Genomic DNA, 24,594 nt, shown 5'->3' with positions numbered 1-24,594 from the left:
CTTTCATGTGCAATTTCTACCATAGCAGATGATCGGTTCATAGAGATGAACTTTAATTCAATTCAATTTTTTCATTCGACAACTCATAGACCAGCTTCGTATGGCATTGAATTATCGTCAGTTCCAGGAATTCCTCAGAAATTTGGACGCTGATTACGACAGTGTCGTGTATTTTGCAGAAATAAGGTGTCTCTGTCGAGGGCAGCTCTTAAAAAGATTTTATAGCATAATTGATTAAATAAAATCGTTCATGATATCAAAATCCAAATCTGTACCAGAATTTGACGATTCCAACTGGATTGCAGATTTAGCTTTCTTGGTATATTTGACTGCCCATTCAGGTGACTTAAACACGCATCTTCAATGTAGAAAACTACTGATCAGTACAGAGCTTCAAGCAATAACCGTGTTCCAAATGAAACTGAAATTATGATAAGCACAAGTAAATGCAAACAATGTTTTTCACTTCAACGCTCTGAGCAAACATAATCGTACAGACGGGATGAAATAAATAGCCATAGTTTTCAATTTGATGTAATAATCTGAAAATCGGATTCAAGATTTTCGAAAAAATAACCAGTACAGGTAAGCTAAAAGGTTCGATACCTCTCTACTAATGAATGCTATGTATCTCAAGTGCAGGGACAGTGAAGTTTCCTCTGCTATATACTCCACAGAGATTCGTAAATACACACTGAGGTGACAAAAGTTATGGAATACCTCCTAATATCGTGCCAGACGTCCTTTTGCTCAGGGGAGTGGAGCAACCTGAACACGTCGTGGAAGTCCCCTGCAGAAATAGTGGTTCATGCTGGCTCTATAGCAGTCGATAATTGTGATAGTGTTGCCGGTGCAGATTGTTTTGCACGAACTTACCTCTCAATTACGCCCCATAAATGTTCGACGGGATTCATGTCGGGCGATGTGGGTGGCCAAATCACACACTCTAATTGTCCAAAATATTCTTCAAACAAATTGCCAAAATTGTGGCCCAGTGACACGGCACATTGTCACCCATAAAAATTCCTTCGAAGTTTGGGATCATGAATTCCGTGAATGCCTGCAAATGGTTTCCAAGTAGCCGAACATAGTCATTTCCAGTCAATGATCGGTCCATTTGGGTGAGAGGACCCAATCCATTCCACGTAAACATAGCCCACACCATTACAGAGCCACCACCAGCTTGCACTATGCCTTGTTGACAACTACGATACATGACTTCGTTGGGCCTACGCCATTCTCGAGTAGCGTCAGGTCTTACCAGTTGAAATCGGGACTTATCTGCCCAGGCCGCCGTTTTCAGACGTCTAGGGTCCAACTTATTTGGTCACGATCCCATGAGAGGCGCTGCAGCGATGTCATGCAGGCGAAGTCGTGCTGTGAGCAAAGAAACTCGCGTCGAGCGTTTGTTCACATTGCCCATTAACGCCAAACTTCGCACACTATCATAACGGATACGTTCGTCATACATCCCACAATGATTTCTGAGGTAATTTCACGCAGTGTTGCTTGTCTGTTAGCACTGACATGTCTACGCAACGCCGCTGCTCTTCGGTCGTTAAGTGAATGCCGTCGGCCACTAGGTTGCCCGTGGTGCGAGATAATGCCTGAAATCTGGTATTGTCGGCACACTCTTGATACTGTGGATCTCGGAATATTAAACTCGTTAGCGATTTCCGAAACGGCATATCCCATGCATCTAGCTCCAACTACCATAGAGCGCGTTCGGAGTCTGTTAATGTCCGTCGCGCGGCCGTAATGACGTCGGAAACCTTTTCACAAGAATCACCTGACTACATATGACAGCTCTGCCAGTGCACTGCACTTTTAAATCTACATCTCCATGGATACTCTGCAAATCACATTTAAGTGCCTCGCAGAGGTTCAAATGGCTCTGAGCACTATGGGACTTAACTGCTGTGGGCATCAGTCCCCTAGAACTTAGAACTACTTAAACCTAACTAACCTAAGGACATCACACACATCCATGCCCGAGGCAGGATTCGAACCTGCGACCGTAGCGGTCGCGCGTTTCCAGACTGTAGCGCCTAGAATCGCTCGGCCACTCCGGCCGGCCCTGGCAGACGGTTCATCGAACCATCTTCACAATTCTCTATTATTCCAATATCGTATAGCGCTCGGAAAGAATGAACACCTCTATCTTTCATTACGAGCTCTGATTTCCCTTATTTTATCGTGGTGTTGGTTCCTCCATATGTAGGTCGGGGTCAACAAAATATTTTCGCATTCGGAGGAGGAAGTTGGTGATTGGAATTTAGTGAGAAGATCCCGTCGCAACGAAAAACACCTTTCTTTTAAAGATTTCCAGCCCAAACCCTGTATCATTTCTGTGACACTCTCTCCCATATTTCGCGATAATACAAAATGTACTGCCTTTCTTTGAACCTTTTCGATGTACTCCGTTAGTCCTATCTGGTAAGGATCCCACACCGCGCAGCAGTATTCTAAAAGAGGACGGACAAGCGTAGTGTAGCAGTCTCCTTAGTAGATCTGTTACATTTTCTAAGTGTTCTGCCAATAAAACGCAATCTGTGGTTAGCCTTCCCCACAACATTTTCTATGTGTTCCTTCCAATTTAAGTTGTTCGTAATTGTAATACCTAGGTATCTAGTTGAATTTACGGCTTTTAGATTAGACTGATTTATCGTGTAACCGAAGTCTAACGAGTTCCTTTTAGTACTCATGTGGATGACCTCACACTTTTCGTTATTCAGGGTCAACTGCCACTTTTCGCACCACTCAGATATTTTTTCTAAATCGTTTTGCTGTTTGTTTTGGTCTTCTGATGACTTTATTTGTCGATAAACGACAGCGTCATCTGCAAACAACTGATGACGGCTGCTCAGATTGTCTCCCAAATAGTTTATACAGATAAGGAACAGCAAAGGGCCTATAACACTACCTTGGGGAACGCCTGGAATCACTTCTGATTTACTCGATGACTTTCCGTCAGTTTCTACGAACTGTGAACTCTCTGACCGGAAATCCAGTCACATAACTGAGACGATATTCCATAAGCACGTAATTTCAATACGAGCCGCTTCTGTGGTACAGTGTCAAAAGCCTTCCGGAAATCCAGAAATACGGAATCGATCTAAAATCCCTTGTCAATAGCACTCAACACTTCATGTGAATAAAGAGCTAGTTGTGTTTCACATAAACGATGTTTTCTAAACCCATGTCGACTGTGTGTCAATAGACAGTTTTCTTCGAGGTAATTCATAATGTTCGAACACGATTTATGTTCCAAAATCCTACTACATATCGACGTTGACGATATGGGCCTGTAATTCTATGGGTTACTCATACTACCTTTCTTGAATATTGGTGTGACTTGTGCAACTTTCCAGTCTTTGGGTACGGATCTTTCGTCGAGCGAACGGTTGTATATGATTGTTAAGTGTGGAGCTAATGCATCAGCATACTCCGAAAGGAATCTAATTGGTGTACAGTCTGGACCAGAAGACTTGCTTCTGTTAAGTGATTTAAGTTGCTTCACTTCTCCGAGGATATTTACTTATACGTTAATCATGTTGGCAGCTGTTCTCGATTCGAATTCTGGAATATTTTCTTCGTCTTCTTTTGTGAAGGCATTTCGGAAGACTGTGTTAGTAACTCTGCTTTGGCAGCAACGTCTTCGATAGTATCTCCATTGCTATCGTGCAGAGAAGGCGTTGATTCCAGAATGAGATTTTCACTCTGCAGCGGAGTGTGCGCTGATATGAAACTTCCTGGCAGATTAAAACTGTGTGCCCGACCGAGACTCGAACTCGGGACCTTTGCCTTTCGCGGGCAAGTGCTCTATCAACTGAGCTACCGAAGCACGACTCACGCCCGGTACTCACAGCTTTACTTCTGCCAGTACCTCGTCTCCTACCTTCCAAACGAGGTACTGGCAGAAGTAAAGCTGTGAGTACCGGGCGTGAGTCGTGCTTCGGTAGCTCAGTTGGTAGAGCACTTGCCCGCGAAAGGCAAAGGTCCTGAGTTCGAGTCTCGGTCGGGCACACAGTTTTAATCTGCCAGGAAGTTTCAAGGCGTTGATTGTTTCTTACCGCTAACATACTTCACATACGACCAGAATCTCTTTCGATTTTCTGCCAGGTACACGACACTACCGTCGTCTGTAGATGTGCATATCGCTATCCCATGATTTTTGCCACTTGGCGTAAACGTACAGCTTATGCGTGACTAGCTCGCCAGTGGCGCCTCACGCGGTCGTTGGCTGCAACTGGCGCCGCCGCGGCACAGTTGTGGTCCGGCGGGCAGTGTGCGCCCAGCTGTCAGGCTGACAGGACGGGACGGGACAGCAGAGGTTACGAGCCATGAGGTCGCCGCTGCTGCTTGCTGCGCTCGCGATCGCCGCCGGGCTGCCCGCCGTCCGTGCGCAGGGCATCGCTGACAGCTTCATCTCTGGTGAGCGGCCGCTGTAGCCTAGCAACTCCTCTCGGTCGTACGTACCGTCGATGCCATCATCAGGCTTGCACAATCTTCCTAGGAGCTCTTCTTTTGGGCAAGTACTTCGAGTTGAGTAAGCCCATTTTACGCGAGCTAAAACTGAACTGCTCTTCCACCCTCTAATCCCTGACTTACAAGGGGATGGAGGACAACGACTGTTATACTACAGCACTGACATGCGTGAAGTGCTATATGGTTCTTGCTGAGAGTGAAAAATACGTATCTCGTAATGTTTTGTGTAATCTCTCTCTGTTTTGACAATGTATGCATTGGTTTTTGAGCAGAAAAGAATTACTTAGAGCCTCGCGACGATGATTAAAGAAAAATAAAAGTAAAAAACAGATTCGGCCTAACAAGTCAAAATCCGGTTCGTGACCAAAAAAATAATTTAAGTTGCACATGTTGCCGAGGGCGATCTCATCTTTAGTGATAAATAAGAATTTTTGCAACCAGGATCGAAACTTGAAATATTTTTGTATCCTCGGTGACCGGTTTAGACAGGTCTAGCCATCACATTCGGATCTTATGGAAATGTTATTACTGTGCATGAATTGTACGACCATAACGAGAGCACACTCCTATGTTTTAAATGGAGTGCGCTCTTGTCATGGATGCACGATTCATGTACAGAAATACTATTTCCAGAAGAACCGAAGGTGACAGCTAGACCTGTCGAAACCGGTCATTGAGAAAATAAAAATATTTCAACACGCGATCTTGGCTGCGAAAAATTCTTATTTATCACCAAATAAATAATGTTTTGCAAGTCATTAGGAAAGCGTTACCTATTTAATATTATCATGTTCTGCCATGTACCGAAGGAAAATTCAGTTAGTGTTTACTCACATTCAACTTACAAGAGCTCCGTGTTATCATCAGCAAAACACTATAATCTCTAGGATATAGGCTCTAGGTATGTAGCTTTTATTGGCGAAAGTATGAACAAATAAATAATGTCATCACAATTTTATCTAATTCAGCTTCAAAATCTTTGCTGTACTTACTTTTTAGATGAAGTTCATGGTCTTTAGCTTAGCAATTAGTGCTCTGAGTGTTAGTGATAGATCTAAAGTGTGTAACTCGAACCTGGTCACTTGCCATTCGTCAACTGTGCTATACTAATTCCGCTCAGCATTTGATGAGTGATTAACTGTTCATGTCGCACAGAAAGGCAAGTTAAAAGGCTGAAGTGGGTTAGGGATTTGAGCAAGCTTAGCGTTTCGTAGCCAACAAGTAGCTCTGCTGTGTAATACGGGCTTGTCTACCATTGCAGGCGTTACATATCGTTACGTACGCGGCTGAGGGGTCATAGAAGTAGGTTATTTAACAGTAGTGCAACAGAGTAGGTCAACTACGTTATTAGCAACAGTGTAACAAAATATAGCATATGAAACTATCTAACTGTGTGGTTTACTAAATACGCAGTGTCGGAGCTGAATGAGGAACGTATTTTAACTGCCATAATGTCCTTTACTGGCTAAAAATGTGGTAGGACAAATTATTGTAAAAATATTATTTCTAGTGCAGAAAGAAGTGTAACGTTATACTGTAGATGTTTTACTTCATTTGTTTACTACCCAGCATGCTTTTTCCCATCTATAGTCGACAAATTCTTAGTTTTTTGTATAAGGCTGTGCATTATTATCTACGATCATGGATATTTAATATTAAGTTTTCTTCATAAGCGTATGGATGAAACAATCTGCACACAATAGTTTGAGGTGTTTGGTGAAGGATTACAGAATCGGCCTGCATTAGAAAAGAATACACATTAGGTTTTATGACATAGCTCTAGAGGATAAAAATATCGTTTCCTCTCGTACACAGAACAGGTACTAACCTTCGCCCTCTCCTAATGAACTCCTCGTGCACATTAGCCTTCAGCGTCCCATATTTGCATCTAAACTCAGTGCTGTGCGTGATGGAGAACATTTCGCAGCAGTTTTAATGACGCTGCTATAGTTCAATTTGCGAACGGAAGTGGAAAAAAAATGACATCGATAAACCTCTGTCCGCGCCGTAATCCTTGTTACGTCCCTTCGGTCACAACCCGGAATATGTTGCTGAGCAGCAGACTCGTTCATTCTACCAAGTACTAGTTTTGTAACTTTCGTCACAGTCTTTTCCGAGTAAATGTGACTTTTCTTTGGGCTAGCTCTATGGGAGTTTCCAGATGTATTCTTTAAAACTCTCTTTAACTCGATATAAAGAGGATCCCAAAAATTCGAAGAGTGCTCAAGAGTAAATGGCAGGAGGGAAGTCAGACCACTCCCAGCCCGACAGTGACTCGTTGGAACTTGTACTGGTGTTTTACCCCATGTTTCTGTGACACATATGTGTCAAATTAAGCCAGTACTGGTTTATGCACACGCTTTGTACTTCCGAGGAACAATTGTGGGTAGTGCCTACTCTTCAGACGTGAACTTAATAATAGGTGAAGCTCGCTAAACTATGACACGCATTTCATCTAATTATTTCCTTATGTCACTGGCGTTTCGCAAAGCATCTAAAACTTTTCGCTTCTTTTGCACGCACCCTTCGCCATGGGCAGAAATCAACATAGTGCTCGGTGCTCCGTTATATCTACTTGCGGCTGTAAACAGGATACGCATTCGTTCGGAACATTCACTCAAGAATACAGTTGCACCGTAGTGATAAAAAGTGCATCGAAAACGAAAGCCTGATCGCAACTATTTTTGTATTTCTATAAGCAGAAGTCGCGTAGTTGTCGACTATATGAAGCAAATACCAAGATTTCACCGTAGGGTCTATAAATGATATCTTCTCAACTTACTAAGTACATTAATTTTTATTTAGTCATTGTCACTTAAACTGCTGCTCTCGTACTCATGGATCCCCTGAAGCAGGCCAGTAACTGGTACAGTTACTGAAATCTCGCATGGTTTTCTGTAGAAATGTGACGTTTTGGTTTAATGTGTTTAATTCTAGCAAAAGACCTTTACGTTTCATTTAACTCCCTCATTTATTCTGAAGCTTCATCCGGTGTGTGGCCACATAGCTTGTTGCGTTACTTTAGAGATAATCGGCGCGGATGAATATGTGACTGTTCCGTTCCTTGCGAAAATTTTTAAATAACACATTAAGTTTTTCTTACAGTGAGTGGACGGGTGGACTGAGGACATCGAATTAACGTAACTGACACTTGTCGCTGATTCGTGTACAGCTATTTATTCTTGATCGAATTCTTTTGAGTGAACATCTGCTGCATAGAGCCATATACCGTAACAGTAAACGTAGAAGAAGAATTTTATTGAATCTTCGTTAATGTAAATTACTTATTCTGGGTATTTTCTGGACGGATTGAACATTTAATTAGTTTTCGAGAATGCAGTTAGGTAATACTTAATTCAAATACAGTCCTACTATTGTCGTGGCGACCCAGTGATTAACTTATGAACGTAACTAATGCACTCTTGTGTGCTGAAACGGAAGTGAACACTCGAAGATGACCTCCTGTGATTTCAAGGCACCTACTCATAAGCGACACTTTAAAAACTATTCCAATATAATTTATTGATTCTACATTTTTTCAAGTTTCCAGTGATCGTACACACTATATCCATAGCTCCACGCACTGCAAAAGAAGCGTCAGCCCAAATTAGCAATCTAAATGATTTAATGAACTTCACATCAATAAATCTAAAGTTATGTCTGTTGTCATATAATTCTTCTTGTGAAAATACATTTCTAGCCGAATAACGAAGTGGTTAAGTGATAGATCAATATATCAAAATTAGGAAGTTGGCGATTGGCTTCGGGCTGTCTTTCTGGCACTTAAACCAGGATTTCATTATTGACACAGCGCTGCCTAAGCTAAATCCCCAGTCACATCGCGTTTCGTGTTCTACGTTAAACAGTGGGCCTCCCGATAACTGTTCAGCTCTGCTGGTTGACAGTTATAACGAAAGGAAATACTGTGGTGATCGAATTGACCTCTGATTACATGACTGCTATAGTTCATTTACATATAAGTAGATAATGAACATAATAAGGGTTTTTGTGACGTCACCAAAAGTTAGAAATACGAGAGTTCACTGAAAAACTTCAGTAAACATTTACAAAAAAGTAGTGAGTTTGCAATCTGCATTCTGTTGCTTGGATTAGTTAATAGGTTTCGTGATGGAGAGGTTTCTGTTTTTTTTACAACGAAGCAACGTGAACGTTTGCAAGGAATACCGAAATTAATGGATAATTTTCTTGAATCGGATTAGTAATATAAAACTAAAGAGCGCAACATGGATTCAGAAAAATTTAGTTTCTTGGTTATAAAACAGACAGCCATGGATATTATTCATTTGCTTGTATGTTGGGATTGCTTCCTGTACGTTCGCCAACTCATTAACTGAATGACGTACCATTAACAGTCCACCGAGATATTTCTTTCATGCGCGATGGTGATCCTGTACGTTTCATTGCGTGTGCTCGAAAGCGCCTTAATGTGTATGACCATAGTTAGCAGAAAGGTACAGGTGGACCAATTCCTAGGCTTCCAGGCTTACACAACATTAATACATTGGATGTCTTTCTGTGGGTTATGGCATGGCAACGATTCCCGCAAAAAAAAAAAAAAAAAAAAAAGAAAAACTATCAATGAAGCATCTCTTTTTACTTTAATTTCATAAAACTGGAAGTGTTACTGCACTATGTACCGATATGCAGAGTTCGTTTTCACCGTTTGCTACTGAATGCGGGTCGCAAATACCATAGTAGTCGATCTCAGATTATCCACAGGTTTAATTTTAACTCTTAAATGGATAGGTTCAAGGCTAAATCCACTTCAAGAGATAGACGGCTGCTCTTCTGTTATATTCGTTCTATAAGTTAAACAAGTGAAAAGTTCATGAAAGTCAGTATCTTATATTTTTCTGTATTTTTGTTACCACAAAATTTTATTAATGGGGCAACCTGTATACAAAAACGTACCAATACTTACCCATAGCAAATGATAACTCAGGAAATTAGTTTATCAACAGGAAAAGAAAACCATGCATGAAGAGGTTTCTCCGTTGGAGAGGCAGAGGTAGCGTCATTGATCACGTTCGTTCGAAAGTGGACAAGTTGGCGTATTTCCCTGTAGCATCTTTGCATCAAATTCACAATCAAATGTGGGAGGAAAATAATAATAATTGGAGAGAAAAGTTTATCAAGTAGTCCATAAGTAGGCTATGTACTGGCTCTTCTCTTTCATGATAGTGAAGAGTGTAAACACGAGACTATAGTCTGAAAGTGAAAATCGCGGCCATTCACACCAAAACTGCTACGTACACAACCACTATGTGTGATTGTAGGAGCGAAGGACGTTGTAAAAAGTGTAATGAATGCAAGAGTATAAGACACGGCGTGTTGCATATGTATAGAGGATTACAGTGCACATGGTGATGGCAAATTGCACGACTTGTGACAAAATATTTTTTGGCGAAGAGTAATACGACGGCAAGGAGAGACATTATCGGCTGCAGTGAACGAAAGTGTTTTCGTTAACGCCAAGAATGCAGTTGTCAATCGATGTAGTTTACCTTTTAGGTCACTGAACTTCTGCATCGTTTTCCGAAAGTAGGTTCAATTACTGAAGCGCAAAGTCTGCAAATCAGTCTCACCTTCAATTTACACATCCCCTGCCCTTGGCTCAGTAGGTTCACTAGTCTCAAAATTTCTTTGATTGTGGGTACTGGCGAAAGGCAGATAGTGCCGAGTTTGGCAATTACGGTGGATGTTCGATCAATTCTACTTAACAGTCCCACTGCCAAAGCATCTTTGTGGACGGATTTATTATCTCGGCAAAATATTTTTATTTTTTTCGGAATCCATGCCAAAGACACGTAATTTTTCATATAACTGGGTGCTTATTAATTTTACAGCAGATAAAACAGACTTCACCCTTATTGGTTGCTGTTTGATTTCTGGCATGCAGTGGGGGGACTAACATCGTACACAAAATCTTGTGGATTCTATTTTAAAAGGCCAATTAATGTTGAGAAATTTATTTTCGCTTCTCATTCTGGTCATTAATTAACGATTGCGGCACAAATCTTGGTCAAAGCACGTACCAACATTTCTTTCGAAATTGGTATGGCGACAGCGATTTCATAAACCTTAACAGCCAATCGTCTACTTCAATATGTCCATCTCCTCAGTGCGTTCATTTGTGGTTGCAATTTTGGAAACTCCTTGACATGCCTTTACTTCAAGAGAAGTATGGCCACGTTCCAAATCAGTCGCTCATTTCTTATTTGTTGATAACCAAGAAGCATATTCCTTAATAAAGTTCACTAATTTTAATCTTCTTATTGACGGTAAGCTGTGCGAAACAATAGAAAAATATCAGATGCTTTATTATTCGTAAACGGAACTTACAAGCGGACTACTTCAGAAAACAGCACAGACAATGACAATCCTTGCTGATATGATCTTGACTTACGCTTGTTATCCAACATTTATCAGGATATTGAAAGAACGAAGTCCGTGTCCGGCCGAGATCCTTATATATGAAATATAGTTTTTCTGTCTCCTATGACGATTTATGTTTTCCTTCGAGGGCCTATTAGACACTGTACTCGCGCTAAGACTGAAGAATCATACTATATACAAATACTTAGTGGAGTTTATACACTATAATGTTACCTATACGGCACATTTACATATACCTCTGTATTCCAGAAGCTACACTAGGTATGGGGCGGAGGGAACATTGTGTACCACTGTGACTTTCCCCTTCACTTTATCCAGTTGCATATATATAGGAGGAAGGAATGTTGATGGTGCCGGCCGCGGTGGCCGTGCGATTCTGGCGCTGCAGTCCGGAACCGCGGGACTGCTACGGTCGCAGGTTCGAATCCTGCCTCGGGCATGGGTGTGTGTGATGTCCTTAGGTTAGTTAGGTTTAAGTAGTTCTAAGTTCTAGGGGACTTATAACCTAAGATGTTGAGTCCCATAGTGCTCAGAGCCTTTTGAACCAATGTTGATGGTCAGAGAATGTTGGTTGACTGCATTTTTATCAATTTATTTTCGTTTTACATAATCACAAAAGACTGGAAACGTTAACCAGTGACAGTCTACAGTGGATATCTTCAGAACCGTAAAAGTGGCCCCTGTTCGCTAATCTGGGTATTTTGACATTGGCCTCTCAATATATATATTCTTCACTGTCGTTTCTTGTCAACAATATCAGCTTATTCCCAAGAATTAGGAGCTTTCACTCAGTTAATACTCGGCAGAAATCCAATATGCATTTGGATAGCACTTCCTTAACTCTTGTGCAGAAAGGTGTGCAGTGTACTGCTGCATCCATTTTCAATAAGCTACCACAAGAATTAAAAAAATGTAGCAGTAATCCACGCGCTTTCAAATCGAAATTGAAGAATGTCCTCATGGCTCACTTCTTCTATTCTGTTGAGGAGTTACTTGAAAAATTAAGCTGATTCTTATGTTACATTGTTGATTAAGATTACTTAAGGGGCTCCGGAAAGGCTCAAAATCATGAAAAGTTCAATTTTTACTTTTTTGCGTTTTCTGAATCTGCAGACTATTACCTTTTAATAGATATATAATTTATTCAATTTTTAAATTTTTTTTGAAATGTGTTCTACATGAAACCCACTGTGGCGCTGTTAAACTGCTGTCAAATGGTGTTATTATTAACGTCCGTGTTCATCAGGTACATTTTAGTGATGTGAGATAAAGTATGTGTTGTGGCTAACCTGTGATGGTTCAATATACACTCCTGGAAATTGAAATAAGAACACCGTGAATTCATTGTCCCAGGAAGGGGAAACTTTATTGACACATTCCTGGGGTCAGATACATCACATGATCACACTGACAGAACCACAGGCACATAGACACAGGGAACAGAGCATGCACAATGTCGGCAGTAGTACAGTGTATATCCACCTTTCGCAGCAATGCAGGCTGCTATTCTCCCATGGAGACGATCGTAGAGATGCTGGATGTAGTCCTGTGGAACGGCTTGCCATGCCATTTCCACCTGGCGCCTCAGTTGGACCAGCGTTCGTGCTGGACGTGCAGACCGCGTGAGACGACGCTTCATCCAGTCCCAAACATGCTCAATGGGGGCCAGATCCGGAGATCTTGCTGGCCAGGGTAGTTGACTTACACCTTCTAGAGCACGTTGGGTGGCACGGGATACATGCGGACGTGCATTGTCCTGTTGGAACAGCAAGTTCCCTTGCCGGTCTAGGAATGGTAGAACGATGGGTTCGATGACGGTTTGGATGTACCGTGCACTATTCAGTGTCCCCTCGACGATCACCAGTGGTGTACGGCCAGTGTAGGAGATCGCTCCCCACACCATGATGCCGGGTGTTGGCCCTGTGTGCCTCGGTCGTATGCAGTCCTGATTGTGGCGCTCACCTGCACGGCGCCAAACACGCATACGACCATCATTGGCACCAAGGCAGAAGCGACTCTCATCGCTGAAGACGACACGTCTCCATTCGTCCCTCCATTCACGCCTGTCGCGACACCACTGGAGGCGGGCTGCACGATGTTGGGGCGTGAGCGGAAGACGGCCTAACGGTGTGCGGGACCGTAGCCCAGCCTCATGGAGACGGTTGCGAATGGTCCTCGCCGATACTCCAGGAGTAACAGTGTCCCTAATTTGCTGGGAAGTGGCGGTGCGGTCCCCTACGGCACTGCGTAGGATCCTACGGTCTTGGCGTGCATCCGTGCGTCGCTGCGGTCCGGTCCCAGGTCGACGGGCACGTGCACCTTCCGCCGACCACTGGCGACAACATCGATGTACTGTGGAGACCTCACGCCCCACGTGTTGAGCAATTCGGCGGTACGTCCACCCGGCCTCCCGCATGCCCACTATACGCCCTCGCTCAAAGTCCGTCAACTGCACATACGGTTCACGTCCACGCTGTCGCGGCATGCCACCAGTGTTAAAGACTGCGATGGAGCTCCGTATGCCACGGCAAACTGGCTGACACTGACGGCGGCGGTGCACAAATGCTGCGCAGCTAGCGCCATTCGACGGCCAACACCGCGGTTCCTGGTGTGTCCGCTGTGCCGTGCGTGTGATCATTGCTTGTACAGCCCTCTCGCAGTGTCCGGAGCAAGTATGGTGGGTCTGACACACCGGTGTCAATGTGTTCTTTTTTCCATATCGCTGATGTGATTGTCGATCGTTTCATGTTTATTTACTCTGTCGTTATCTCAAAAATATTCGTAATTAATTCTGTTTCTTGAGTCTCTGTTTTGTTGAAGTATAATAATGAGTAAAAGTAAAGTTATTAGAAATCCTCTGAAGGCTTTTAAGAAAAGGAGAAATGTTGGAAAGCCAAAGGTATGTGTTATTACTGTAAACAATAAAGACGATAACCAAGTGAGTGAACCTAACCTCTCAAGTACACTGCCCATAGCAGTCAAAGTGGGAAAGAAAATACTTCACAGAAGAAGCTTGGTTCAATGAGTGAAAACTATGAATGTTTTATGGGCGAATCGGATGTGAATGAAATATTTGATATGTCGGTTCTCAAAGGAATTTTTTCAAACTGTGTAAGATGTATTCATTGTAGTGAAGTTGGTCTGGAACTCTCCATAATAAAGCACGTAGGACTTGCTAGTGAAATACAACTGAAATGTGATAAGTGTTCATACATGACCACCTTTTGGAACAGTGTTGCAGTAACTGCAACTGAAGAAAATGGTAGCAAAATCTACGAACACAACATTAGATTTGTTTACTCCTTGCGTTCAGTTGGTAAGGGTGCTACTGCAGGTGCAATTTTCTGTGGCATCATGAATCTTCCAAATGCCCCAACCAAGTTTACGACCTATAATAAATTAATAGGGTCTAAAGTAGAAGATGTCTGTATAGAATCTATGAAGAACGCTGTGGAAGAGGCAGTAATGGAAAATAATGGTAACAGAGATTTGACTGCAGCGTTCGATGGTACCTGGCATAAACGGGGACCACATCTCTTCATGGTGTAGTCTCTGCCACCAGTATGTATACAGGTAAAGTTTTAGATGTAGCAGTAATATCAAAGTATTGTAGATGTCCACAAAAATATAAAGGTACACATGAAAATAATTGCAAAGCTAACTATAGTGGCAGTAGTGGAGGAATGGAAGTGGCTGGCGTTGCCAGTATATTCCAGCGTTCTGAGGCGTGTGATAAAGTGCGATATGTTAATTACCTTGGTGACGGTGATTCTAAAAGTTTCAAACATCTTCAAGGACTGAAGCCCTATGGTGATGATGTTGTAGTGCAGAAATTTGAGTGTACTGGACACGTACAGAAGCGAATGGGAACAAGACTTCGGCGACTGAAAGCTTCGTACAAAAAACAAAAACTCAGTGATGGTAAAGGGTTGGATGGGAAGGGAAGGTTAACTGACAGTGTAATTGACAAAATACAGAACTATTATGGAATGGCTGTTAGGCAAAATACACAAAGTGTCGACGAAATGAAGAAGGCTGTTTGGGCACTTTTTTTTTCATACTTCTTCAACCGATGAAAATCCCCAACATAGCTTGTGTCCCAAAGAAGAAGACAGTTGGTGTAAATATAACAAAGGATTGCTAACAGGTGAAGTGTACACTCATAAGCATAGTCTGCCTCATGCAATAATGGAGGTGATAAAACCTATTTTCAGAGACTTAGCAGCACCTGAACTGTTGAAAAAGTGTATTCACGGAAAAACTCAAAACCCCAATGAAAGTGTAAATAGTGTTATATGGTCGAGAATCCCCAAGACTGTATTTGTTGGGATAGAAACACTTCACTTTGGTGTGTATGATGCTGTTGCGACTTTCAATGATGGCAACATTGTAAGGTGCAAGGTATTTAGAAATATGGGAATGAAGATAGGTTCTAACATGGTACGAGCGATGCTAAGTTTTGGACAAGGAACGCCTTCGGGCTGCAGACAGGGCTGTAAAGAGTCTAGAAATACAAGCAAGAGTAAACAGGAGGAGGAACAAGAGGAAGCTGGAGGAGGAGTTTGCAGAGGATGAAGATAATCCATCCTATGGACCTGGAATGCACTAAAAAGTCAATCCAATCTTTGTCGCTCGATTCCCAAAACTTTTATTTTCTCATACTAATTACATGTTTTCTAAGGATCTTCCACACATATTTGTTTCAAACTTTCAGTAAATGTTATACAGTACCTTCTGCATAATTTAACACAGCCTTTTTCCAAAAAACTGTATATTTTTGAATATATAAATAAAAAATTGCAAAAAAATGTTGTGAATTTTCATTACAATTGAAAAAAAATCATCTTTAATAACTGAACTAAAATTTTGTAAAATCCCTGTGTTAAGTTGTAGCCCATATTCCAATAAATAATCTGTAAAAAGTTCAACTTCCTACCTCAAATACTTTGTGAGGAAAGATGTAATTTATAAGCGTTATTTTAACATTGCAAGTATAGGGCGTTCCGGAGCCCCTTAAGCTTATGGGTTGACTTTTTTTGGATTCATAAATATTTTGTTTTATCTGTTATTACTTCTGTATTGTAATTTCATGTACTGACACGTTTCATGACCTTGGAGATTTGCTACTCAATTTGGCCCTACGGAACTAGACGCGTGAATAAATAAACAAATGAAGCAGCAAACGATGATAAGGTCGCTAAGTAATGCTCTGAATGTATGACAGATAATTAGTGTCGTTGTGTTCACCATTTCCCACTTTTATTGTATGATTCGGGTGATCGCTAGTGTAGGCCGATACCATTTTTAAGTTTCGATGCGTTTCGTGATTGTATAAAACGAAAGCAAAATATTAACAAGAAACATATATTAGCTGATCAAACGTGTCCTGGAAGGTTAATACTTGACATTAATACGGAGTATGTTCACTTTTCGCCTTTACGACGGCTTAAACTTTGCTGGAGACACTTTCAGTGAAGTGTCTGGATGTCTGTGTACGAATGGCAGGCCGTCCTTCCTCAAGAGTTGAAACCAGGGAAGGTATGATGTAGGACGCTGGGGTCTGGAGCGAAGTAGACACTCTCATTCAGAAAGTTCAGACTCTGGCCGGGCTAGTCGATTTCAGGAATTTTACTGTCCACGAGTCACTGCAGCACAGATGATACCTTACGACAGGGTATATTGTCACGCTGACAAAACTACTGTACGCAGTTCGCAGTGGTGCAAAATACATTCGCATTCATCCGTATTTAGAGTTTCCTGCTGGCCGGTGTGGCCGAGCGGTTCTAGGCGCTTCAGTCTGGAACCGCGCGACCGCTACGGTCGCAGGTTCGAATCCTGCCTCGGGCATGGATGTGTGTGATGTCCTTAGCTTAGTTAGGTTTAAGTAGTTCTAAGTTCTAGGGTGTTGATGACCTCAGATGTTCAGCCCCATAGTGCTCAGATCCATTTGAACCATTTTTTAAGCGTTTTCTGTAGCGGAATAAGAGGAACAGACCCTAAACACGCAAAACACCGTCACAACCTGACACCACGTCTTCCGTACTTCAGCGTTGGAACTGCACATGAAGGTAGGTAACGGGCCTTCACCGAACACAAGTTGTGCAAGTTATGCAAGTTATGTAACACACCGTGTCTTATACTCTTGCATTCATTACACTTTTTACAACGTCCTTCGCTCCTACAATCACGCATAGTGGTTGTTTACGTAGCAGTTTTGGTGTGAATGACCGCGATTTTTACTTTCAGACTATAGTCTCGTGTTTACACTCTTCACTATCATGAAAGAGAAGAGCCAGTACATAGCCCACTTATCGCCTACTGGATAAAATTTTCTCTCCCTTTATTATTTTTTTCCTCCCACATCTGATTATGAACCTGATGCAAAGATGATACGGAAAAATACGCCAACTTGTCCACTTTCGAACGAACGTGATCAATTTCGCTACTTCCACCTCTCCAACGGAGAAACCTCTTCATGCACGGTTTTCTTTTCCTGTTGATAAACTAGTTTCCAGAGTTATCATTTCTTATGAGTAAGTATTGTTACGTTTTTGTATACAGGTTGCCCCAGTAACAAAATTTTGTAGTAATAAAAATACAGAAAAATAAAAGGTACTGACTTTCATGGAATTTTCACATGTTTATCTTATAGAACGAATACAATAGAAGAGCAGCGCTCTGTCCCTTGAAGTGGATTTAAGCGTTAAAATTAAATCTGTGGATAATCTGAGATCGATTACTATGGTATTTACGACTCACATTCAGTACCAAACGGTGAAAACGAACTCTGCATATCGGTACATAGTACAGTAACACTTCCAGTTTTATGAAATTATACTAACCTATCCGCCTTCCACCAACCACTGTACGCAACGTGATAGCATCGAAAACAAGTTCGGTGGCTGCACTTTAGGTGGAAAGACTGAATATCTCTATTCCATCTGGTTGTCGAAGAGTATAGCGTGATTCATCACTCCAAATCACTCGCTCTCAGTCACCCACTGTCCACCTTAGCAGTGACTATATTGAAGTGTGACTTACGAGGAGCTGCTCGACTATTGTTGCCTATTCTTTTTAACTCCCAATGCACAAATATTCTGCTATCTGGACTCTTGGTAGTACTTTAGAACTCACTAATTTCATGCAGTTTTATACAAGCACTCTCGGCAATGCTTGATGGTCCCTGTCCGTCACGACATGAGGTCTGCCTGATGTTGGTTTAGCTGTGGTTGTTCTTTCACTTTTCTACATCTACATCTACAAGCCACCCAACGGTGTGTGGCAGAGGGCACTTTACTTGCCACTGTCATTACCTCCCTTTCCTGTTCCAATCGCGTATGGTTCGCGGGAAGAACGACTGTCGGAAAGCCTCCGTGCGCGCTCGAATCTGTCTAATTTTACATTCGTGATCTCCTCGGGAGGTATAAGTAGGGGGAAGCAATATATTCGATACCTCATCCAGAAACGCATCCTCTCGAAACCTGGACAGCAAGTTACACCGCGATGCAGAGCGCCTCTCTTTCAGAGTCTGCCACTTGAGTTTGCTAAACATCTCCGTAACGCTATCACGCTTACCAAATAACCCTATGACGAAACGCGCCGCTCTTCTTTGGATCTCCTCTATCTCCTCCGTCAACCCGATCTGGTACGGATCCCACACTGATGAGCAATACTCAAGTATAGGTCGAACGAGTGTTTTGTAAGCCACCTCCTTTGTTGATGGACTACATTTTCTAAGGACTCTCCCAATGAATCTCAACCTGGCACTCGCCTTACCAACAATTAATTTTATATGATCATTCCACTTCAAATCGTTCCATACGCATACTCCCAGATATTTTACAGAAGTAACTGCTACCAATGTTTGTTCCGCTATCATATAATCATACAATAAAGGATCCTTCTTTCCATGTATTCGCAATATGTTACATTTGTCTAGGTTAAAGGTCAGTTGCCACTTCCTGCAACAAGTGCCTAGCCGCTGCAGATCTTCCAATATTTCACTGCAATTTTCTAATGCTGCGACTTCTCTGTATACTACAGCATCATCGGCGAAAAGCCGCATGGAACTTCCAACACTATCTACTAGGTCATTTATATATATATTGTGAAAAGCAATGGTCCCATAACACTCCCCTGTGGCACGACAGAGGTTGCTTTAACGTCTGTAGACGTCTCTCCATTGAGAACAACATGCTGTGTTGTGTTTGCTAAAAACTCTTCAATCCAGCCACACAGCTGGTCTGATATTCCGTAGGCTCTTACTTTGTTTATCAGGCGACAGTGCGGAACTGTATCGAACGCCTACCGGAAGTCAAGGAAAATGGCATCTACCAGGGAGCCTGAATCTAATATTTACTGGGTCTCATGAACTGCTTCACAGTATCATTACCAACAGTCGACCCTTCTCTTTTGACAACACAATGACCCCCCCCTCCCCCCTCTTTCTTTTAAACTGGCAGGTCTACTTCTCTTGACGTCTAGGGGTCAATTCCGCATTACCTAGAGGTGTCCGTATACTTTTGATCAGATAGTGTGCATGGTGGATGACTCTTCTAAGGACGTACGATAAACGGCAACCTGATGCGCAACTCCTAACTTGTAGAGTCTGCCAGTGGACTTGATATGAGAATCTCCGTGAGCCTTTCTCGCTTACTAAACAAACGTATAATGGAAACCATCGTTCTTCTTTATCTTCTCTATTTCTTCTAAGAATCCTACGCAGTAAGGCTCTTCCAATGAATCGTAGTCTGATATCTATTTTCCTGCAGTTAGTTTTAAGTGGCCGTTCCACTTTAAATCGCTCCGTACGAGTACGCGCAGACATTTAACGGATGAGTTTCCACCGGCAATTGTTGGGCAGTCGCATAATCGAGCTGTAACGGGAGTTTCCGCTTTCTGAGCCCTGGCCGAGAGGACGCGCCGGCAGTGGGACAGCTGCTGGCTGGCGTATGACATATATGTAGCCCGGAAAGCCCGCCCGTTGCTGGCGGCGGCGGCGCTAACGGTAGCCCGCTGGCCAATTAATATTCCGAGCCTCGGCCGGAGCGGCCGCCGCCGCCGCCGCTTCCCCTGCTGAGGGCCGAGCTTGCCCGTCGTGCAGGTGGATCGCCGCCTCCAGCCGGATCAGCTGCACGCGCTTGTAGCGCGTCACTCGCACTAGCCCCGAAGCCTACGAGGTAGAGAGGCCGCGGAGCGTACGTCACGAAGGTAGTCCTGGGCTCGCTCGCTGAAATCAGCAGACAAACTACGTTTCCACACCTGTCAACTCGTAACTAGGGGTGTGCGTACGAACAAAAACGGAATCTTCTACTGGAATCCGCTATTATGGACTCTTACTGATAGTAGTCCTATAATGATGGGAAGTGCATGGGCCTACTTATAATTTGTTACGGCTGTACTGGCGTACAATAAAATAAAATCATGCTAAAATATCAGTTGCATAAGGCACCACTTCCAGCATGTAATGAGTACTGTTAATCAGAAGAGACTAAATGCTATAAACAAGTCGTTATACCATTCATATCGAGCCTTTCTTTCTTTCATGCTCGGGGCCTTTGTCCCGCTCCAACGCGGGGTCGGCTTTGTTATTACGGATTTGGCAGTGTTAACTGCAGAGGGTGGCCGGATGCCCTTCCTGCCGCCATCCCGTACCCCCCGGGACGGAAGTAGTGTACCCCAGCTCTCTGCGCCTAGTGTAAGTCATGAAATAGTGTGAACATTTTCAAATGTTCTGTGAGTCGTGTAACTGAGGCGGAACTTGGGTACCAACGCCCTATTCACCTAGCGGGATGTGGAAAACCGTCTAAAAACCACATCCTGGCTGGCCGGCATACCGGCCCTCGTCGTTAATCCGCCGGGCGGATTCGATCCGGGGCCGGCGCGCCTACCCGAGTCCAGGAAGCAGCGCATCAGCGCTCTCGGCTACCCTGGCGGGTTATACCATTTATACCGAGTATTGATCTTAAATTAAATTTTACTGTATTACTGTTAATTAGTAAGACTTCATAACAGCAGATTCCAATGGAAGATGCCATTCTCGTTAGTACTTACACGTCCAGCTGCGAGTTAACGGGTTTAGAAACGCATTTTGCCTGCTGAGCTGAGCGAGCGAGCGAGTTAAGGACTATCTTCGTGACGTAAGCGCCGCGGCCTGTCTTTCTCGTAGGCCTCGCACTAGCCTAAAGGCGACGGCACACGGGACGAGTAAGCCAACGTCGACGCGACGCTCTACGCGTTTTGCGACCTCACTTCCTGCTACTTCACGTTGAGGAGCCACTTCGTCACGGGAAACTCAAAATAAGTTCTCCAATATTTCGGCGACGCGCCACGTAAAGTAGAACCAACAGAAAGCAAGAACGCTCCGTATGTAACAAGCAGAAAACATGAGGCTCGCAGAAAGCAATATGGCATATTGTACAGGGTACGGCGCTTAATCCGGACAAATGAAACTTTTTTAAAACCAAATTTACTAAAACAAAATACAAAGGAAAATGAAAATCCTTTTACTTATAAGTTGTGGTATCTTTCAAGAGCAACGTTACTCGATGTAAACCCCTTAAGCCGCAATGGCCGACCGTTTTGGCCGAGAGGTTCTAGGCGCTTCAGTCTGGAACCGCGCTGCTGCTGCTGTCGCAGCTTCGATCCTGCCTCGCGCATGCATGTGTGTGATGTCCTTAGGTTAGTTAGGTTTAAGTAGTTCTAAGTTCTAGGGGACTGATGACCTCAGATGTTAAGTCCCATAGTGCTCAGAGCCATTTCAACCATTTTTGAACTCCTTTGAGCAGAACATGCCATCGCTATCCAATAGCCAGCTTTGCACTAAATGGCTCGTATAAGGTCCTCCTCCGTCATCCGACGCATTGTTCGGTCGCTGACAATAGTTACCTCAGCGATTGCCCCGGGTCCTCCAAATCAGTGCCTGAGACTTTTCGATAACTGCCGCAGTTCGTGAGACGCGTCTCCTCGAATGAAGTTTGCTCGCCGGGTTAGGGGAACCTTCCCCAGACTCCTCCGAAGCATTATACTTGGCCTCAAAATCGTAAAAAGTTGATCTTGGGTACCCGAAGAATCGAATTATTCCAGTGGTCGAACGCCCAGCGCGATGGCTTTCGGTAGTCACGCTCTTCGGTTTTACTCCACACTTGTCCGTAACATTTCGCCCATTTTGAGGTTTTGACTGTTTACTAGATGCCTATGGCTTTGAAGAACGCCAATCGTGATCTCCGGTGGAACTACTATAAGGAGGAAAATTCAAACTGAAACTTGTCCAGATTTAAGCGCCGCACCCTGGACTTGTCGTGCCCGGTAGAAGAGGTTTTGTGTTATACCTTACACTCCGTGAATATATACTGCTTCTAAGCACCATCATTTTGAATGTCTCGGTAACGAATCGTTATACGAGACTATAAAATGAAATGCATTGTCGTTCAGAAGAAAGATACAGTGTGGCATAGTGAGAAGAGGTGCCGTGTAACGGAACAGAGTTTCGTATGAAAGAGGGTTCGATTCCTGCTGAAACTAACTGTTTTTTCACCTACGCGTTTTATAAAGCGTTTTGGACTTCCTCAAGAAATTAATCGAAATAATTTACGTAATACCTGATGTTACGTAAATGTAAGTGCATTCTCTGTCAGGAGGAAGTTTGTTCGATTTGGTGAACTTTTATAAGCTGATGGCCTTACTGACTGGACATGAATCTTTCCTTTTTTTTTTTTTTTTTTTTTTTTTTTTTTTTTTTTTTTTTTTTTTTTTTTTACATATTGATGGATATTGAAGTTCCTATTCATGTATACCAGACAGAACAACATGACTAGCATATGGATGAGGGAAGAAATATGCGTTTTAATAGAGTTAACGTAGCAATGTAATGCGCGTCCATTGTATTGTTTACGACCCAAATAAAGCTGCCAACTGCCGCTGGAGAGTGCTGAGAGCACAAAATCACATTAAATAGATCGTCTCGTGTGCCGTCTGCGCCGTGTCTGCCTGACGTCGGATGTCACGTCTGCGTGCTCATCAACGTTAGCTGCCTCGTTCCATGTGACGAGGGCTGAAGGTAAACATTTGTTGGCCTGGTACACAGTAGGCATCATATCAATGAAATTGTGCGTGTTACATATTACTGTGAGGGAAATTCAACTTGATCTAAAGAATAACTTCGTATGTATGGCTTTTTAAAGTAAGGACACCAGACAAAAATTAGTCTTAACATTAATTTAAACGTTTTCCTGTAGCTGATCTCCGTGGCTGCGGATTATATTACTTTAAGAAATACAGGAACCAGCCACGTTTTATGTATTTTTATTTATACCAAAAAAGCAATTGGCGCTTTTGTCCACGTTCAAGTGCCGTACTACATATTTAAATTTTCAATTAACACATCGTTAAAAACGTCGACTGAAATTGGGGTTCTGCTCCTGCCCTTTGCAAAATAACAATTTTGTTTGCGTAAAAAAACTGTAAGTTTGACTGTAGACATGCGAGGGGCGTTCAATAAGCAATGGAACACATTTTTCGCCTCGGGCAGTTTCGGTTCAAAAAATGCGAAATTTGTTGTGGGACATGGTGGATTATTCCCGCGTCAGCCCCTATAGTTTCATGAAGTTCCAATAGGTGGCGGTGCTGTAAGTAGCCTTTCAAAATAGCGTCTGAAACGGAGATGGGTTCCAAACAGAGAGCTGTGATTGAGTGTCTTTTGGCTGGAAACCAGAGCATCTGAGGCATTCATATGCGCCTGCAGAATATCTACGGAGATCTGGCAGTGAACAAAAGCACGGTGGGTCGTTGGGCGAAGGGTTTATCATCATCTTGACAAGGTCGCGCATACCTGACCGATCTCCCGTGTGCCGGCCAGCCACACACAGCTCTGACTCTTGCAATTTTGGAACTTGCGGACACTCTCATTGGAGGTGATCGACGGATTATAATCAAACACCTCGCTGCACAACTGGACGTCTCTGCACTAGCTGGGTTCCTCGCCGCCTAGCAGAAGACCGTGAAGAATGACGGTCCATCTGTGCGGGAATGCCTGTGCGTTACGAGGCTGATCGTGACAATATTTTGTCGAACGTCGTCACAGTCGGTGAAACACGGGTTCACCACTTCGAAAGGGAAACAACGACAATGCATTCTCCTCCGGAGAAAAAGCTGAAAGCCACACCCTCCGCCGGTAAAGTCATGGTGACGGTATCTGGGACTCTAAGAGGGTTATTCTGTTTGATGCCCTTTCTCATAAAGCAGCGATCATCTCTGACGTGTGTTGTGCTACCCTCAAGAAACTAAAGATATTAGCCTGTTCGTCGTCACAAAAATTTAAACGAACTTCTCCTCCTCCAAGGCAACGCAAGGTCTCGCTTAAGTCTGTGCACTCAGAGGAGCTCACGAAACTTCAGTGGACTGTTCTCCCTCCTCCACCCTACAGTCTGCATCTCGCACTTTCCGGTTCCAACTGTCTGGCACAATGGAGGACGCACTCCGTGGGAAGCAGTGCGTGAATGATGGGGAGGTTACTGATGCAGCAAAATGTTGGTTCAGATGTCTACAAGTACAGTGGTAGAATATTATAATGTAGAATATTATAATGTATTAGAATCCAGAACGGAAACAACGCAATTACAGGAAAATATATTGCATTACTCGTTGAACGCGCCTCGTATATTGCAAATATACAACTCGCGAAGTGAAATA

At 43.1% G+C, this 24,594-nt stretch overlaps 1 protein-coding gene across 1 annotated transcript in view; it reads left to right on the top strand.

Annotated features, from left to right (window-relative positions):
- Nucleotides 1-4,322: 4,322 nt before the first annotated feature.
- Nucleotides 4,323-24,594, top strand: part of LOC124794226 (protein masquerade) — a 253,140-nt gene continuing 232,868 nt past the window's right edge. The window contains exon 1 of the mRNA XM_047258081.1: nucleotides 4,323-4,434. Within this exon, the coding sequence (XP_047114037.1) occupies nucleotides 4,344-4,434 (91 nt within the window). The 5' untranslated portion in view covers nucleotides 4,323-4,343. The remainder of the gene's footprint in view (nucleotides 4,435-24,594) is intronic.

Source organism: Schistocerca piceifrons, chromosome 1, assembly GCF_021461385.2.
Source record: "Schistocerca piceifrons isolate TAMUIC-IGC-003096 chromosome 1, iqSchPice1.1, whole genome shotgun sequence".
Classification (NCBI taxonomy): Eukaryota; Metazoa; Arthropoda; class Insecta; order Orthoptera; family Acrididae; genus Schistocerca; species Schistocerca piceifrons.
This window is presented reverse-complemented; position numbering and strand designations above follow the sequence as displayed.